This window comes from Embiotoca jacksoni, unplaced genomic scaffold (assembly GCF_022577435.1).
Source record: "Embiotoca jacksoni isolate LCO1_2020_lvr unplaced genomic scaffold, fEmbJac1.0.p SCAF_50, whole genome shotgun sequence".
Classification (NCBI taxonomy): domain Eukaryota; kingdom Metazoa; phylum Chordata; class Actinopteri; family Embiotocidae; genus Embiotoca; species Embiotoca jacksoni.
This window is the reverse complement of record NW_027185404.1, coordinates 2,492,397-2,514,190: the sequence shown is the minus strand read 5'-3', so window position 1 is coordinate 2,514,190 and position 21,794 is coordinate 2,492,397. Positions and strand designations below refer to the sequence as shown.

Here is a 21,794-nt window from a genome sequence, read left to right as displayed (position 1 = left end):
GTGTGGTGTGTGTGAGTGTGCGTGTGAGTGTGTGTGTGTGTGTGTGTGTGTGTGTGTGTGTTATGTGCATAGGGAATATGTTGTCTGCGTGAAGCTTCAGGAACTTCAGCAGGACAGAGCAGACATGAAGCAGAGGAGCGCGCGCGCACACACACACACACACACACACACACACACACACACACACACACACACACACACACACACACACACACACACACACAGAGGCCGTGTGGTTGTAAAGGAGCAGTATGGAGATGAAGCTGTGGGCCACAGACTTCTTACTGCTCCACAGTGTTTTGGGATGATGGAAACTGAAACTGAGCAGGTGTTATGACGTATGAAATCTTATTTCTATATGTTTGAGCACTTTGCCAGCAGAAGCAAATGTTTTACGTTCCATAAAGGCGGAGAAACACACCAGAGATTTAGTATTTGTGCGTCACATGTTTGTGCAGTTTGATTGACAGAAGCTCTCGGTTCGTGACGCGTGTTCCCACGTTACCTGGTCGCGGGCTCCCAGAGCGTGCTCGGTGAGCAGCGGCCTGTAGTGGATGGTGTAGGAAGTGTTGTTGACGAGAACGGTTCTGTCCTCAATCTGTAGGATCTGGATGCCGTGTCTCACCACAGATGATACACAGAACTGACACAGCTACAGAGGGAACAACAGACAATGAGCTGTCAGCAGGAAATGATTCAGAAACAACATTTCAGTTCTTCAGAGGTCTGTACATCATCCTCATGTGGTCAGAGACACTAATAAAGTTGTTGTGGTGATTGACTGCACATTGAAAAATGTTTAAAGACTCGTTTCACTCTAATTGTCTAACTGTTATCAATTAATAAATTACATTATTACCAAACACTTCTTTCCCACTCCAGTGTTAACGTAAGACTCAGTAACTTTAAATCACTATTTCAAGAGGAACACTTTGTTCCCTCTGTTTTCAGGCTAATAAGAATTTTTTTTCCAAATTCCTATTGGTTAAGAGATTTAAGACATTACATAATGACATCAACAACAGAATTGCTCAATTAAAATGTTCATCTGTAATGCAGATATGTTGATTAATTTATAGTGTCATTACCAAAGCCTTTGATTTGAGCCTTAACTAGTATAGGACTGATTGTTTTCTGGTTGTATTTGTGTACATTTTGTTCAAGCTCAATGTCAAAAATGTAGTTTTTGTTCTCCAACTTGTTTGCTCAGAAACACAACATTTAACTTTGTTCTTCTAAGTGAGTAAACCGTTGGGTATAAATTGTAGTTTGGCTTGGTGTTAAAAAGCTGTTGATTATTAAAAATAGCAGAAAACCACCATGTAACTCAATAAATACAAGAAAAGCTACAACATTCTCAGTTAAAACATCTCTGGATAAACATGTCGGGACTTTTGTTGAGGATCCAATAAACCACTTTCACTGTCTGAAGTTCAGCTCTTCAAAGTTCAGCACATCAGGGATGTATGTTCGAAAAGCTTTTAAGCGTGATCTCCGTCACCTTCTGCCTGCCAGGGAAGGCTCCCAGGGTGATGTCGGCTTCTACGTATCCCTCCTCATCCAGAGTGACCACCTCTGAGCTGGAGCCCTCCTTCCATCGAGGAGAGGTCAGGTCGTGGACCAGTTTCAGTGCCGTGGACTTGTGGACGGTGTTGGTGTGGGCCCAGTAGATACCGATCTGGAAGGCTTCCTGGATGAGGGGGAGGATGAAGGATGAGAGGCAGAGGTTAAAGCCCTGTCACTCAAGTCAGGTGACATTTACAATTAAAGCGGACTGTATTTGATTGCATTTTGGAAACATGCTACGGTTAGCTGTGGCTTCGCTCCCAACAACTCAACTCAGTCTCCTTGCGTAGCATTTCAAATCAGCCTGGCAGCGCAGGAGTACATAACGTCCATTACTGCTGGCTGTGTTAGGATGACATAATTTAAGTGCCCCACAGATGCTTAAGTGAGACACTGATTGTTCATCTGGCTCAGCAGCATGATGAAACATGCTGATCAAAACACCAGCCTTCTCCTATTAAAGCCATCGGCTCTGAGAGCTGCAGCCGAGCACTGTCTTCTCTCCATCTGCTGTGCCATGGTAAATAGCAGGGCGCTATGGAAACAATGCTTTATTTGTTTCTATTTCACAGGCTATTACACATTTACTACTTTTTATTTTGTTGCTTTGTGCTGAACCGTATTAGCACTTGTTCTTTGATACACTGCCTACCCGCTTAGCCCTGGGTTACTGACAGAGATCTGTGTGTGTGTGTGTGTGTGTGTGTGTGTGTGTGTGTGTGTGTGTGTGTGTGTGTGTGTGTGTGTGTGTGTGTGCGCGTGTGTGTGTGTGTGTGTGTGTGTGTGTGTGTGTGTGCGTGTGTGTGTGCGTGCGCATATGTGTTTGTGTGTGTGTGTTTGTGTGTGTGTGTGTGTGTGTGTGTGTGTGTGTGTGTGTGTGTGTGCGTGTGTGTGTGCGTGCGCATATGTGTTTGTGTGTGTGTGTTTGTGTGTGTGTGTGTGTGTGTGTGTGTGTGTGTGTGTGTGTGCGCGCGCGGTGTGTGTTGTGTTCCACAGGGGGAAAACCATCTGCAGAATACTTCTTCTGATCTCAGAAGCAGTGAGAGGACATGCCTGCAGTATACGGTGACAGAGCTTGGCTGCAGCTGAAGACTCCGGCTGGGAATATTGTTGTAATGCAGCTCTGCTGAATGATCTCAGGTTTTGTGCTTATTAGTCAGGACTGAAACGAGAAAAGAGCTGCTTTCATAATGATGGCTGTAATGCCACGAAAAGACATCCAGGCCCTGATGTAAAGACAAAATATATCTTCAGTACAATATTAAGATCATTAAAGATCATGATGTAACAGATTTTGGAAAGTACTCTCTTGTTCATGTCTCAGGATCAGAATTAGTTTTACTGGTGAAGAGCTCTTTACTCAACAGAGTTCTGTTCTGATGTGAATGTGCTTCCTGCATGGTGTTGTAGAAAAAGGAGTGTTAGTACTTTATAAGAAATGGCATAAGAACATGATGACCAGTATATTCCATGTATTTTGCTGCTGATTCTCATCTGTTGCTCTGAAGGAAAATGTCTCAACACTTGATCTCATCTTGATTTGAGCTCGAAGGCTACAATTTATTACCGTAATAATTGGAGGTGTGGAGTTTAGAGGACGTGGACATTTAGCTAGTGGGGGATATCAAGTAAAACATGCTACATTGTGGGAAATGTAGGATAAAGATTTTTAGATTTGGGATTGAATGTCAGGATCCTCTGCAGCTTCCATTTTGAGATCTCTTAATGCATCTACCTTGAAGTTGGGGGGGACGATGACCTTGCCAGCTGGTATCTGCAGGATGATGGTCTCCCCCTCAAACAGCCAGAGGTCCCACTGGGAGTCGTTGGCCAGCAGGGCCCAGGGGAGCAGCTCCACCAGCAGCGTGTTCAGACCGGACTTCCAGCAGGATAACTTCACCTGCATGGGACTGTCCCACTGGGCCAGTGGCTCCAGCACCAACCTGTGGGGAGACAACACACAACTCTAGAAAGGCCTCCAGTTGCACCCGAGGATGAAGAATGGGATTCAGGGACAAACACCCTTTGACAGATGTAGAGAAGTGATCCAGGTCAACAGACTGAGACAGTTCTGGTCTTTACTGTACAATTGCACTGCGGTACCTTCTGGGAACTACACCTGCAACCTGACAGTGTTAATGCCTTGCTCAAACCAACTCTATCCAGAGGGCTGCTCCACACTAGAGATGAGCAGTCTACTCATACACATAGACACACAAACAGCTACACAGCTACCTGCCATGCAGCATTGATATAAAACCATTATAGTCAGATCAGTTAGGTAATAAAACTCATTTATGCTCATTCACTACGATTAAAGACATCATTTCCTGTCTGGTGATTTCATTTTACACTCTACCAACCATAGAGCAGCATGTGGGCTTAAACATCAGTTCAAAGGTGTTGTGTATAAACAGATCATTCTCATACTGTTATACTGTGTAGACCACTAATGCTTTGACAGGAGTCACACAGGCAAAACAAATACAGAGAAAGAAATGGTCCGCAAACAAGTTATGCAACACAAACAGATCTAGAGAGGAGTCGACGAGGCATCTGGGATCACACATGGGCATGTTGAGACACAGACAGAAACACACATCCATTTTTCCACCAATTCTCAGACCAAGCAGTCATTTCACGCCAATCGTGGTCTTGTGAGCTCTAAACAGAGCTGAGAGCCAGAAGAGAGCCAAACAAACAGCTCTCAGACTCACTCTGAAGTTAAAAGCCATCAAAAGCGACCCGGTGTTCCCTCTCCCACAGCGCCGCCTGGACTCTGCTCAACCGACCAACCTGCCATCCAACACTCGTCACCAACCCAAAGACTCCCTGCTGTGAAACGGGACCAGAAAAGCTTCTCTTTACCATTTACTGCTGTTTATGCTGGTGTGAGCAGTTAAAGAGGCCACTGACCTCCAAGCTGAGGACAGCGAAGTGCACAGCTCATAAATCATCTCACAGAGCTCACAAAAAGGTAATTGAAAGAAATGTGCTCAGCAGCTTCTGTCAAAAAACACGCACGCACGCACGCACGCACGCACGCACGCACGCACGCACGCACGCACGCACGCACGCACACACGCACACACACACACACACACACACACACACACACACACACTAACCCCAACCACTACAAGATGTTTGTTTAATGATTGTGGAGGTGCCTCACTGCCATTAAAAATCCGACAGAGAAAGAAAATAACATTTTACCACTTTCAACTTCCTCTGCCCCCTTTAACACACAATATTTACACACTCCCTGCCAAGGAGCTCAGTAGGTTTGGTTTCTCCACTGTGCCAGGGAGACTGAACACTCTTTCCAAGCGGCAAACTCCATCACTGTTATCAACATTAAGGAAAAATATACAAATTAAACTGTGGCTTTCACTTGCAGTCCAAGTCTTGAGTGTGTTTGGAGATAGTAATCAGTGCTATTAATCCTCTAATGACACTTTTTCCTCTTTTTTTCCCCGACGTTCCTTCAAAGCAGCAGAATCCTGGGTTTCAGACAAACTACCACTCTGTATGATGGGAAATGTGCTTCGGTCTCGGCTTCATCTCACAGGGAGGAAAGAAAGCAGAGAAACTCTCCACGAGACGCACTGGGTGACTTTCAAAGGTGAGCAATGTGTGTATGTAACACAATGTTGTGAGTGTGTATACACATGTGCTGGGCTACAATCTGTGTGTGTGTGTTTGCATATGTATGGAGAGCAGAGAGAGCCAGGCAACCACAGGCAGACATATGGCCCACATGTCCAGCAGATCCGCTGGGACTCCGTTCCCTGGAGCCCGCGGGGGAACATGTGGCCACGTCTTCTGACGCTGCTATCAAGATGTGACAAAAGATGATTCCCAGAGTGACATTTGCGGACAGATTCACATGTGTGTGCTGCCTGGTGGTGTACGTAAAGTCATGCATGGGCCACATATACACACATACACATACATACAGTACACACACAGCAGGCTGTGTAAATCTGTGCCAAGCTTTAACTGGAAGCAAGGCCCTGTGACTTGTGTGAGAAAGTGCGACTGTGACGGAGTGACAGAAATATCCGGTCTGTGGGGACAGCGGAGGGATGGCTGCTGACGTCTGATGCATGGCTTTGCATTGTCTTTGCAGTTTTATTATGTGAACAAAGAGTTTGCAATAAAGAGAAGTTCCCTCATTAAAGGATCGCTTGCACAACTTTGTGCATTGAGGAGGAATGCTGTCAGAAGCTTACTATTAGAAAACACACTGGTGGTCTTGATGAAAACTGTGTTATGAAGTCATAGTTTGAATGCTCGCCGCAGAAGAGCTATAATAAAGATAAAAAACGAAGTGACTTATTGGAGGAGATCATGAGGTACCGTAGAGTCTTGGGGGGTGAATCTTTGTGGATTCACGATGTTATGATCTGACTTATAACTTTCATTATGTTTCAGTATTTCTCCGAAGGGCTTTGTGAGTGCCTGTGAATGTGAGTGCACACGAGCTTTTCAAGATTTGTTTCTTAGTCTTCTCGAACAACCAAGAAAGTAAAAAAAAAAAAAAAAAGAAAAGCGCATTTACTGAGAAAGATAAGCATGAATTTCCCACCTAAAAAGGAGGCGGTCTGTCTAAATGCAGAGCAGTCCTGGGAGTACCTGTCGGTGTCTTTAGTGACGTACGGCCATGGAGGCTGAGCGGAGGCCTTCGGACCGGAGAAATCAGCCAGGACGTGTTCCGGGTTGTCCTCATTTCCAGCCTTGGTCACTATCTGCTTGATCAAGCTGGTGGAGATGGGTACAGCACAGTGGGACGCTTCTTCGTCCTCCCTGAGGGACAAAGCACAGAATCAACATCATTACAGATTTCTGCAACAAGACCTGAGACGTGTGTTCATTTGTCTACACGAGGAAACAGATCCCATGCAGCAGATACACAGTACGTCTGATTCCTAAACATGTCGTCTCTCTCCGAGAGTCTGCACCTCCTCCTGCCAAGGAGGAACTGGATCTGCTGACTTCACTTCCCTTGATTATCTGCTCTACATGGTGGAGCATTTGAGAAGTGATTGCTTGAAATGAGAGTCTGGTTGTAAAACACTGCTATGTGCTTTTTCCGCAAATCTGGCTTAGAAGCATGTTTACTTATTTCATGCCAGAAACAATTCCACTATACTTTTTATTTCACTATAAAACAAGACATCTCTTGACAGCAGCTGACTATTCCCATTGTTCTTCTCAGTACAGTCAAAGTGACCGTAAACTCCACTTTTACCCTGAAACCTTGAAGCCCGTTGAAGCTGCCTTTTGTTATGGATTTCTTCTCATGACATTCAGTCTCACCTTACAAACACTGATTCACAAAGATCACAGAAAAAGCTAAACGGCAGTAAATAATCCTATTGGATACCTCCGCCCCAGACACTGGTCAATTATGGCTCTGCAAGATGAAGAAAAAAGAACTGAGTCCAAACACTGTAATAGCTTCTTCTCTTTCTTTGGGATGCATCCAGTTCCACTTGGCTAAAGCAAAGCACCCCCCTTACCCCAGAGCAGCGGCTTATTAATAGAGCCCATTGTGCTATAAAGGGAACACAGGGGCTATGGCTTGTGGGTCCTGGGGCAAGACAGAGGAGAGGGACAAGGTGTTGACAGGAAGCTTTTCATCCAGAGCAGGTCCTGAGGGGGAGACGGGAAGAGGCTTCTGATTGTAGCCCTCCATTGTTTTATGTGGTGGCCAATAGGAGCAGGGCGGGACGTAGCGGTTCTGGTTCAGACCCGTCTGTGTCTCTTGTGTCGCAGACAGCTCTGCTCTCTACCTCGTCCATTAGAGCCCACAACTATGTGTAATTACAGGATGGAAAGAGGAGCTGTTGACCAGCGAACATTCGAGATTGGATCCGTCCGAGAGGTTTGGGGTGGGAGGGGGGGCTTGTGTGTTTGGGTACAAAATGTGTGTATCTGTCTATGTTTACAATTGTGGCTTGTAGTGTGTGTTTGTGAGGATGGAGCGGGATGAGGGATGGATCGAGTTGGGGGGACAAGAGAGGGGAGTCTGGAAGTTTGTGCGGTTTAGCCGGGGGACGGATCGTAAACACAAGGAGCGTTGTGGTTCTAATCTAGAAAGACAAGACACTTAGTTGTTTCTGAGCTGGCTTTTTGCGCACATGAAGTGGATTTATCTCCAACAACAGGGCTCAGATCCAGTCTCAGTCGCTGTACGGCCACTGTGGTTCCTTTATGGCAGCTGAAATCAAAACAAACTTTGTGACCAGATATCTAAACACAACAGTTACAGAAAGAACTCTCTCAGGGGGAGTCAATTACACTCAAGGTTTACTCTGTTTATTCAGATCACCACTAGCTGCTACCAAAGAGGAGATTTTTTTTTCTTCCCATACATTTGTACAAAACAACATAAATTAGAGATAAACAGACAACAAATTCAGTAGGAACAACCACCATAGAGTACATCCATGTGGTAGTTATTTCCCCCGGGGCCTCATACTGAAACATAAAGACTCATGTTACTGAAAGACACTTTGGACCAAAGCAGAATCCATTTACATGTATGTGACGTGACACATGTGGTATGCTGGTAATGTATTAGGCCGTATATCCCAAAGATGAATTACAGATGCAGGGCATTTCTGTTGTGGGCAAAGTTTTGATGCAACTAAACATTTTAGCCGTTGATTCCTCTTCCTGTTATGATAAACTGCACACAGAAGTGTCTCTTAAAAGAGGATATGGACAACACCAGAGAGTGTGAACACACACTGACACGCTGGGGCAGAGAAACAGGCGCAGCAGTGATGTATGTGACAGACTCTGTACATGATGAAGTGGCAACTGTCACACTTACACTGGCACACAGTAAACCGGAGGCCATGACAGAAAGAGACCACACACACTACTGACACACACACACTACTGACACACACACACTACTGACACACACACACTACTGACACACACGCACACACTACTGACACACACGCACTACTGACACACACGCACACACACTACTGACACACACGCACTACTGACACACACGCACACACTACTGACACACACGCACACACTACTGACACACACGCACTACTGACACACACGCACACACACTACTGACACACACGCACTACTGACACACACGCACACACTACTGACACACACGCACACACTACTGACACACACACACACTACTGACACACATGCACACACACTACTGACACACACGCACTACTGACACACACACACACACACTACTGACACACACGCACACACTACTGACACACACGCACTACTGACACACACGCACACACACTACTGACACACACGCACTACTGACACACACGCACACACTACTGACACACACGCACACACTACTGACACACACGCACTACTGACACACACGCACACACACTACTGACACACACGCACTACTGACACACACGCACACACTACTGACACACACGCACACACTACTGACACACACACACACTACTGACACACATGCACACACACTACTGACACACACGCACTACTGACACACACACACACACTACTGACACACACGCACACACTACTGACACACACGCACTACTGACACACACGCACACACACTACTGACACACACGCACTACTGACACACACGCACACACTACTGACACACACGCACACACTACTGACACACACACACACTACTGACACACATGCACACACACTACTGACACACACGCACACACACTACTGACACACACGCACTACTGACACACACGCACACACTACTGACACACACGCACACACTACTGACACACACACACACACTACTGACACACACACACACTACTGACACACACACACACACTACTGACACACACACACACTACTGACACACACACACACACTACTGACACACATGCACACACACTACTGACACACACACACACACTACTGACACACATGCACACACACTACTGACACACACGCACTACTGACACACACGCACACACTACTGACACACACGCACACACACTACTGACACACACGCACACTACTGACACACACACACACTACTGACACACATGCACACACACTACTGACACACACACACACACTACTGACACACATGCACACACACTACTGACACACACGCACTACTGACACACACGCACACACTACTGACACACACGCACACACACTACTGACACACACGCACACACACTACTGACACACACACACACACACTACTGACACGCACACACACACACTACTGACACACATGCACACAAACTACTGACACACACGCACTACTGACACACACGCACTACTGACACACACACACACACTACTGACACACGCACACACACTACTGACACACACGCACACACTACTGACACACACACACACTACTGACACACGCACACACACTACTGACACACACGCACACACTACTGACACACGCACACACACTACTGACACACACACACACTACTGACACACGCACACAAACTACTGACACACGCACACACACTACTGACACACACGCACACACTACTGACACACACACACACTACTGACACACACGCACACACACTACTGACACACACGCACACACACTACTGACACACACGCACACACTACTGACACACGCGCACACACTACTGACACACGCACACGCACTACTGACACACGCACACACTCCTGACACACGCACACGCACTACTGACACACACGCACACACTACTGACACACACGCAAACACACTACTGACACACACGCACACGCACTACTGACACACGCACACACTACTGTCACACACTCACACACACTACTGACACACACGCACTACTGACACACGCGCACACACTACTGACACACACGCACACACTACTGACACACACGCACTACTGACACACGCACACACTACTGACACACACGCACACACTACTGACACACACGTACACACTACTGACACACACGCACACACTACTGACACACACGCACAGACACTACTGACACACACGCACACACACTACTGACACACGCACACACACTACTGACACACATGCACACACAACTGACACACGCACACACACTACTGACACACGCACACACACTACTTACACACAGGCACACACTACTGACACACGCACACGCACACACTACTGACACACACGCACACACAATACTGACACACGCACACACACTACGGACACGCACACACACTACTGACACACGCACACACACTACTGACACACGCAAACGCACACACACTACTGACACACACGCACACGTACTACTGACACACACGCACACGCACACACACTACTGACACACGCACACACACTACTGACACACACGCACACACACTACTGACACACGCACACGCACTACTGACACACACACACACACACACACACACACACACACACACACACTACTGACACACAGGCACACACACTACTGACACACACACACACACAATACTGACAAACACACACTACTGACACACACACACACACACAGACACGCGCACACACACTACTGACACACGCGCACACACTACTGACACACGCAAACGCACACACACTACTGACACACGCACACACACTACTGACACACGCACACACACTACTGACACACACACTACTGACACACATGCACACACACTACTGACACACACGCACACACTACTGACACACACGCACGCACTACTGACACACACGCACGCACTACTGACACACAAGTACACACACTACTGACACACACGCACACACACTACTGACACACACGCACACACTACTGACACACACGCACACGCACACACTACTGACACACACGCACAGACACTACTGACACGCACACACACTACTGACACACACGCACAGACACTACTGACACACACGCACACGCACACACTACTGACACACACGCACAGACACTACGGACACACGCACACACACTACTGACACACACGCACACACTACTGACACACACGCACACACACTACTGACACACGCACACACACTACTGACACGCACACACACTACTGACACACGCACACACACTACTGACACGCACACACACTACTGACACACACGCACACACTACTGACACACACGCACAGACACTGCTGACACACGCACACACACTACTGACACACGCACACACACTACTGACACAAACACACACGCACACACACTACTGACACACGCACACACTACTGACACACACGCACACACACTACTGACACACACGCACACGCACTACTGACACACGCACACACACTACTGACACAAACACACACGCACACACACTACTGACACACACGCACACGCACTACTGACACAAACACACACGCACACACACACTACTGACACACACGCACACACTACTGACACACACGCACACACACTACTGACACACGCACACGCACTACTGACACACACGCACACACTACTGACACACACGCACACGCACTACTGACACACACGCACACACTACTGACACACACGCACACACACTACTGACTCACACGCACACACTACTGACACACACACACACACTACTGACACACACGCACACACTACTGACACACACGCACACGCACTACTGACACACACGCACACACTACTGACACACACGCACACACACTACTGACACACACGCACACGCACTACTGACACACACGCACACACTACTGACACACACTCACACACACTACTGACACACACGCACACACTACTGACACACACGCACTACTGACACACGCACACACTACTGACACACACGCACACACTACTGACACACACGCACACACACTACTGACACACGCACACACTACTGACACACACGTACACACTACTGACACACGCACACACTACTGACACACACGTACACACACTACTGACACACACGCACACGCACTACTGACACACGCACACACACTACTGACACACACGCACACACTACTGACACACGCACACACTACTGACACACACGCACACGCACTACTGACACACGCACACACTACTGACACACACGCACACGCACTACTGACACACACGCACACACTACTGACACACACGCACACACACTACTGACACACACGCACACGCACTACTGACACACGCACACACTACTGTCACACACTCACACACACTACTGACACACACGCACCTCTGACACACGCGCACACACTACTGACACACACGCACACACTACTGACACACACGCACACACTACTGACACACACGCACACACACTACTGACACACACGCACACGCACTACTGACACACGTACACACTACTGACACACACGCACACACTACTGACACACACGCACAGACACTACTGACACACGCACACACACTACTGACACACACGCACACACACTACTGACACACGCACACACACTACTGACACACATGCACACACTACTGACACACGCACACACACTACTTACACACAGGCACACACTACTGACACACGCACACGCACACACTACTGACACACACGCACACACAATACTGACACACGCACACACACTACGGACACGCACACACACTACTGACACACGCACACACACTACTGACACACGCAAACGCACACACACTACTGACACACGCACACGTACTACTGACACACACGCACACGCACACACACTACTGACACACGCACACACACTACTGACACACACGCACACACACTACTGACACACGCACACGCACTACTGACACACACACACACACACACACACACACACACACTACTGACACACAGGCACACACACTACTGACACACACACACACACAATACTGACACACACACACTACTGACACACACACACACACAGACACGCGCACACACACTACTGACACACACGCACACACACTACTGACACACGCACACACACTACTGACACACGCAAACGCACACACACTACTGACACACGCACACACACTACTGACACACGCACACACACTACTGACACACACGCACACACACTACTGACACACGCACACACACTACTGACACATGCACACATACGGGCGAACACAAAACCACTACTGGGCCAAACACCTGCTCTCTGTTAGGGCCTCCATCTAAACGAGGTGTAATTATGGTCCAACCTGACATGTTGGAATCAGAACTGTGACTCAGCTGCTGCCAAGCTGGCTTCCTGTTCCCATGAAATGTGCGTGGATTCCCCTGGATCATGTCTTCATACTGGCTCACACAGACCACAATGTGGTGTGAGAGGGTCTTAAGTAAGTGTCTCTTTCTTTCTGTGAAACGGAGGTATAAAAAAACATTACAGAAGATTCTCAGTTCGACTGTCTTTCTGACAGCTGTGTGAGCTGGTTGCTGATGATGTAATACAGTACGGGACACTCCACCGAGGACGTCCTGCTGGTCAGGAAGCTTTGTGCCTGCCTCCATCATTACATGTGTTCATGTACTGCGTCGTGTGCAGAGAGGTGAGTGTGTTGTGGGTTATGTGGATGTTCGTACTTGGTCCTACAGGTGAGATAATTAGTACTATCTTATAGATCTATCTAACCCTTTACATGTGGCATGTTATTGTCCATGATGGGCACCACCACGTAGTCGATGAACCAGTGTGTCGTGGCCCAGTGACATTTTGCTCTTTTTTAAATCTGTTTTTCTGACCTGGCCTGGAACGTGAGGTGGTGGGTGAGGTCGGCTTCGGTGTTTAACAGCGGCTCCTGGTGGCCCCGTCCGTGGATCAGCTGGCTCTCTCTCAGTCCTAGACTCCTTTTCTCGATGTGGACGATTAGTGGATCTGGCAAGTGGCTTCTCATGACAAACAGTGGACTGAAAACCACCTGAAACGCAGACATCATAGAGGCCAGTCATCAGAGAGTAAAGAGTTAAACCAGTGAGAACAGTTAACTGATCTAAGAGGATCAATAATTTAGCTGTCAGTAAGTAGCAAGAGGTGGACAAACCAAATCATACTGCAGAGTCATCACTCTGCAGTATATACACAGTTGGCTTTTAATCCGTGTGAGTGATGTCAAGATTGTTGTTGTAACTGCAACACCATAACCAACAGAACTTTGTGTCCCAACGTGGACATCACCACAGTGTGTGTGAGGGCTACTCACCACTCTCTGCTGCATGTGAGAGTCCGGTTCAATAGTGATGAGCGTGCACCAGACATACAGCAAAGAGCCGCTGGAACAAGGCACCTGAGAGGAGACAAACCGGCTGTTAGCACTGGAGTCATTACTGATTCATCCAACGGTCCAACTCAACACTTATCAGAAGACATTAATACAGAAGCCACTCTATACTGTGGAGGATGGAGTATTTCTCATACTTGTACTGTCTATATTATCATAAAGGGTTCAGGTCGATCAAGGTCACTCAAAGGCGACTTCGTTGTATTGGTTTGTGGTCAGGATGTAAAATATGGATATCTGACATGCCTTCGCTGCCTCGATCCCGACAGGATGTTTATTGCCTGCATCAGTAATGCATCATCGTGTTCTGTCCTAAAAATCGTACATAAACACAATATTATGGCAAAAGCGACTGACAACTGTTACTGCCACATAATGGGCCATTACAGGCTATTAAATCTTCGCAAGATTTAAAGGCTGAGAATGTGCCCGACGAAGGCTGAGTGCTCTTAATGTGTCACTGGTGTTTGTCCCATTTACTCCTCGCTCCTCATTAAAGCCAAGGCACATTACAAGTGGCCTGGTTTATGACAGACTGGGGACGTCATTTACTGGTGGGGACAGCAGAGTGGAGCTCCGAGACAGAGTGGATGTCTAGTTTTAATATACAGCCCGGCTGATGAGGGACTGAAGCTTCTCTTTAGGCCTGATCCACTAAAAACACTCAGCACTGGGAAAAGGTCAGGATGACCTCCTGTGCTCTGTCAAAAGTAAAAGGGCCAAAAAAGATGTTTGAAAAGATTTAAGGAGGAAGAAGGTGAGGTATGGAAGAGGAGTTACTTTAGATGGATTACAATACAGATAGATGAGGAAGACAAAAGACATCAACAGGAGAGGGATCAGAGGGAAGGACAGGTGGACAAGCTCGATGCCAGATGATGAAGTACAGAAAGAAGAGGAGTTAACAACTACAAGATAAATGAATGAACCAGTGTCTGGGCAAGAGAGCAAAGGAAAAGGGAGGAAACGAGAGTGAAAAAAGCAGGAGACAGACAGAGATAGAGAGATCTGAGGACCCAGCTACTAGCTCTCATTCAGAGCCAAGCCTCCATATGTGTAATGAATGGCTGATCTTAAGAGAAGAGATAACAGCAGAGGTTGGAGTGGTATCAGAGATGTTCAGAGCCACACACAGAAGCTGCAGTGGTAGTACGGCTCGCTGTTAACAGCATGAGGCTTAGAAAGAAAGAAAAGAGAAGGAGAGCAGCACCAGCAGGGATGGAGCTGGCGTTAATCCAGTAGTGTGAAAGTGCCTTCAAAGCCGTTCCCCGTGCCCACATATCAGCTAGTGTTTCCTGTCTATGGTTAGCGTTGTTATGAGAGAGCATAAACTGTATTTCCTACCTCTCAACAGAGTTGGGTTCTGGGTCGGAGAGCCTTTGTAAGCCTATCTGAGGGAAAGATCTCAATCTGTTTTGTAACAGCGAGGAGCAACATGGAAGCTGTGCCACCGTGGCCACCCAGGAGAGGAGGACCTGCTCACAGTTGGTGGTCCAGTCACCAGCTCCAAACACGGGTTAGAAGTGGTGGTGTGTGCAATGTGTGTGTCTGTCAGTGTTTGTCTGGCGAGCACATCCAACAACTTGAATTGAATCCGTTTGTTGGTATACAAAGATGATTTAAAAACATCAAAGATATCCTTTAAAAAATTATATTTAATATCACTAATGTAGCCTAGAACTATAAAAAGCCCATGGACAGGTCTGAGGGAAACCTTTCATGTTGTGTAGCCAACGCTGTTTGTATTGTACCTGTACAACAGAGCTGCTGCTGCCTTTGTCCCTCCTCTCCAGCTGGACGTCCTGAGACCAGTCCTCGTCTCCCCGGGCCCTCACACACAGCTCCGTCATCTCTGCATCCTCCAGCACATAGGAGGGCAGCTTGGCTCCGGCCTCCAGGCAGTCACAGTGTTCCCGGACCACCGTCTGGCTGTCGGGGCCCACGTAGTGCTGCACCACCCGCAGCTCGATGTCCTGGCTCAGGTAGCTGCACATCACCTGCCGGCCACAGATTATCACCTGGAGAAGTTGGTCACACGGGAGAAATGTCCCAGTTAGAGATAAAACTGTTCTTCCCATGTAGGAGGCTCCACACACGGATCTGTCCTGGTGTCTGGGATCTTTTAAAGTTGAAGCAGATGCTCCTGTGTTCAGCACTAAGAAAGAAGCTTAAGCTGTACACTTAAAGGGTCAGTTCACACGCTGATGTCACCGGTGTCAAAACAATACAGGAAGGGATGTTAGGGGAAAATCAGGGACTGTAAAACAAAGAACAAGAATAAAGAACCAAGTATACTGTGTGGGAATATGCAACATGTGTACATGAGGAGACACAAGCCCAGTAGTGCCATCAGAAGCTGTTTAACCATCACACGTACTGTTATAGAAGCAGACTGACACCCTGAAAAATTCAAATTCAAAGGGAAAGCATCAAGTCAAGAAATGGGATTGGATTACTCATTTTACTGTACCGGGGAAATTCATCAAATGTTCTGTGGAAAAGGTCAGCGGTCCTCGAAATCAAACGTCTGAGGACGGTGAAGTCATAAAACGTAAAGTTCGACTTTGCCTGCTATACTTTAAAGGGTTTCTCTGTGAGGCCCGACTGCTTCTTCATGGTCTGAAAGCTTTCTAAGGTCACTGTCGATCAATGCACCGCACACACAGCATGCACACAGACACACACCCTCTGACGTCATGTGGCATCGATACAGACAATCTGTACGAACTCAAATCACACAAACAAACGCACAGCGACGCCACGGCCACCAGGGAGCTCTCATCTCTGACCGACACGTCTAATTGGACGAACAACTGATTGTTTCCACCACTCTCTTAGAGTGAGTGAGTGAGTGTGTGTGTGTGTGTGTGTGTGTGTGTGTGTGTGTGTGTGTGTGTGTGTGTGCACATGCATGTGCATGGCTGTGTGTTGGCTGACAGTAATTTTGGAGAAAATCTTTCCTTTCTTTATACCCATTCACAGACACGCTGTCACGTCAGCATCGAGCCGAAAGAATGAACACAAACAATAACACGCTTTCTAGAGAAAGAGAACAATTCATTTTGAGAGAGAATTAAAAAGGTTGTAATGTCTTCTATTCTCTTCAATATCATTGTAAACTTTATACTTTTTTGGTAATGCAAGCAATTTCCAGCTTTGTTCTAGAGCTGACCGATATGGACAAAATCAAACACCTCAATATTAAAGTCAAAAAGAAGAACCGTCTGTGAGTTCAGAAAATAAGTGAAGCCTTTAAAACTAGGTAAGAGATACCAGTTATAAATGTCATATCACAATATCTCAATATCCAAAATGGAAGATGATATCTAGTCTCACAGCACTGCTTTGTTCACTATTTTCATTTTACGGTTGAAATGATCAATCACTGATCAAACAATATTCAACAGATGAATTGATCAGATAGTGATTGTCAGTAGCAGCTCAGATGCACCAAGGTGCATCTGTCACCTCCTCCAGACTGAGGAGCAGCTTCATGAGGCCTTCAGGATGCTCCCCTCTCTCAATTCTCTCCCCCTTCACCCAGGAGGTCTGAATATTGCCCCCCACCCTCACCCCTCTCCCTTCATCACACAAACACACCACATATCCAGCTGCAGCACTTTGTAAAAAGAGACTCAGGTACACTCTTTACACTATGGACCCACATTGTACTTAAATATACTGCAGTCAAGCGTCACTGTGGTTGCTGTCTGTTTTATTGTTACGTATTTATACTTTTCTTGTTTTATCTTTTTATTTTTACACAGCGTGGGACTGTGAGGAACAATATTTCAATCTCTCTGTATGTCATATGGTGGATTGACAATAAAGTTGACTTTGTGTCTCACTTCTCTTCTATTTCCGTCTCGGAGAGGAGGAGGACAGCAGCGTGTCACCCTCCACCCCGACCCAGAGAACACGAGCTGAGGTCCGTCCGCTCACGGCTTCCTCTGTAGTGGCATCTGCTGTCCCAGTCTGAGGCTTTCTGTTGTGAATTGGATGTGACCAACGCTCATACTCTATCATTGGATCCAATGGAAACAAGATGTAATCAAAGTCTGAGACAGACGGAGGAAGGAATGTGAGAAGCCGAGTGTGTTTTGTCTGCAGGATGAGAGGGAGACGTGTGACACTCGACACTGTTTACATAACAACGTGTCACGGCCATAATCTGAGGGCATCTCTGCATTTTCAGGAATACAGCGACTCCTCTTGTATATGTGGAAAAATTCAAAACATGATTCATCCCTGCAGAAAAATAGGTTGGTTTATGTTTTAGTTTATGCTGGTTTGTGATTTCCTGTGATCTTCTTTTAGGAGAGATGGGGCACATTTTATTCTTGGATGATTTAAAGTTGGTAAGCTTTGGTTCCAAACATGTTCCTGCTTCCACTGCAGACTGTTTACAGGTTAGTAGCCAGATGATCTGCAGGACGCCTGCATTCTGGATTGTGTTGACAACTTTGACTCTAATTTATTGCTGTGGTGTATTTGTACCATAATTTTTCAATTGTCAATTATAAAGTGTTGCCAGTAATGTGAGTCTTATGACTGGGGTTTTCTGCAAATTAAATCTGTGGTTGGTAATGCTCTTAATTATCTCTGGTTATATCACTTAAGCTGACTACAAAGCTTAGCTTACGACTATTCTGATGAACCCTGATGCAGCTAGAAATGTAAAATGTAGAACTTTGTAAGTCAGGAAACACCAGAAATGATAACTCCATGACAACTGAGCAAATCTCGTCTGCTGGTGAAGACAATCAGGAGAAGCTGAAAGCTCTGGAAAAAGCCAGTGGGCCTTTGGCGACATCAAACGTAATGCTTTCATACTTAAATCTTAAGTATTGTGTCTAGGTAGACATTAAAAATGGTATTTTCAGGAATGTAAATAAGGTGAATTGTTCTTTTCTTTAATACTTTAGCTTTTATTTCAGATTTTTTGTGTGAGAATGTGACAAATACAGAAACAGTAAATCGGTAAGAACTGACTACCTGTTTCTGGACACCATTGAGCTGCACGACCTTGATGATGAGTGAGGCGGTGCGTCCTTTGTACTGGATGGTCCTCAGTAGAGTCCCTATGTTGTCCACGCTGAAGGCCTCCGACCAGCGCCAGTTCCCCCATCCCTCGATACAGATGTGCAGCAGCTGCAGAGGAGCAGGATACACACACAAACACAGAGACAGAGGACACCAGACATCAGAGGTTAGTCTTCTTGCCCCTTTATTTACCCCAGGCAAAAGGCAAGTAAACAACAGGACTCTGTGTTTAGAGGGTTTTGGTAGGAGGAGGGAGAAGAACAACAAAGATCCTGTTTACTGGTGCTGAACAGACTTGCTGCTGTTGGAAGTAGAAAATGAAGGTCGCACACAATAAACTGGCTGGTGGAAAACAGCTGATGTGGAAGATCATTATGGCTGTGTGTGTGTGTGTGTGTGTGTGTGTGTGTGTGTGTGTGTGTGTGTACTTGTGCGGTGGGATGTGGAGGACTCTTTTCTTCTCCACACATCTAAATAAGAGGCACACAGTTTGGCTGTCGACCTTCCCTTCACTGTGGAGCCCATCCATGTGTGTGGCGGGATGTAAACACACAGTCAGGACGACAGCCGTAAACACACACTGTCCCGTCTTTTGACATTTAAACAACTCTACAGCGGTGACAATTTTCCAACCGTTTTCCACATAATTCCTTGTATTGAGGGCCTCGACGTGGCGGAGGGGCTGAAAATATGCAAGGAGGGATGTTTTCTAAGACATCTGTACCCGCAGACAGTCTGAAGGCCGCTGTGTTCATTTCTTTACTCCATTTCACAATAGACACATTGCAATACACTGATTATAAATAAAGTATCATCTATAAACATCTCAAATCTATAAACACGCAGTACAAAAGGCAGTGTCCATCACACCTGTGCTACAGTGAGGTCATTCTGTCCACTTTTCACCATGACACCTTCAGCGCTACGTGACGAGGAAGCTCATTTGTCAAACAATGTGAGCGTTGTCATGAGATTATGGTCACAATACAGGAGCAGAGTCATAAATACGCAGAAAGATCTGAAGCCTTCTCCCCTCCTGAGGCTGTGCAGCTGACCTTCCCCCTCAATGAACTCCTCGTGTCGGCCAACACAACGTCAAACTTACAACAGTTGGGAGGAGGGGAGTCAAGAGAGACGCTAGAAAGACAGAGGAGACAGGCAGTGGGGGAGGGACAGCTTCAATGATCTCCCAGAGGAGTAGCGACCGCATCGAAACACCCAAAAAACATTTTTGAACATTTACACTTTGGGTCATTGCTTCAACGTGCCGAACATTTAGCCAATCTGTTTCAAGAAAAACAAATTACTCCGGAGGTCAAAGGGCATGGGGGGGCCCTGGTCGGGACCTTCTATGTTTCTCTCCACTGCAGTCGTTCCTCTCTGTTTGAAGACAGATTTCTTTACAATAACACTCTTAATCAAAGCCTGAATTCACTTCAGCATCGTCCCTCCTCCCTGTTGGCGGCGTGGAAATGACTTAAATTTCTCAGATCTCCTGCTCGGTGGACTGACTCATGGGGAAAGTGGCAGAATGGAGTAAACAGCCAGGTGGCGGAGGTTAAAGTTAAGCCTGAGGGCTGAGAAGCAGTGAATGATTCTCTAAACCAGCAATAACATTATAATCAAGTCCAGTAAAGATCACGGTGGGTTGAGGAAAACTAAAAATAACTGGAATGTGATTTCTGCTTTTCTGCTCCCAGACTCTCATCAAGTGAGCTGGTACTGATGAGATGGAAACATTTCCATTTGTATTCAACTTAAAAAGCGACCTTAAGTTCATCGTATTCACCTCAAGTCTTTAGGATTTCGAGTGGGACAAGATTAGAGGGAATTCTCGTGAAAATGTCGAAGTGGCGAACCCACTGGAGGTCTGTGCTGCGACTCGACACCATCTGAGGACGGATTTGTAATTTCAACACTTCTCTCCCCTTTAACTCCCCCCCCCCCTCCCCCCTTCGTGCACTTTATCACGCCTGTGGCTCAATTTGACCT

The 21,794-nt window shown here is 46.8% G+C and overlaps 1 protein-coding gene across 1 annotated transcript in view; it reads right to left on the bottom strand.

Annotated features, from left to right (window-relative positions):
• Positions 1–21,794, bottom strand: part of LOC138211820 (intermembrane lipid transfer protein VPS13B-like) — a 322,041-nt gene that overhangs the window by 17,698 nt on the left and 282,549 nt on the right. The window contains 8 exon segments of the mRNA XM_069171937.1: positions 506–652; positions 1,502–1,690; positions 3,302–3,509; positions 6,205–6,375; positions 14,224–14,399; positions 14,682–14,765; positions 16,511–16,777; positions 19,755–19,910. Coding sequence (XP_069028038.1) covers positions 506–652; positions 1,502–1,690; positions 3,302–3,509; positions 6,205–6,375; positions 14,224–14,399; positions 14,682–14,765; positions 16,511–16,777; positions 19,755–19,910 — 1,398 coding nt within the window.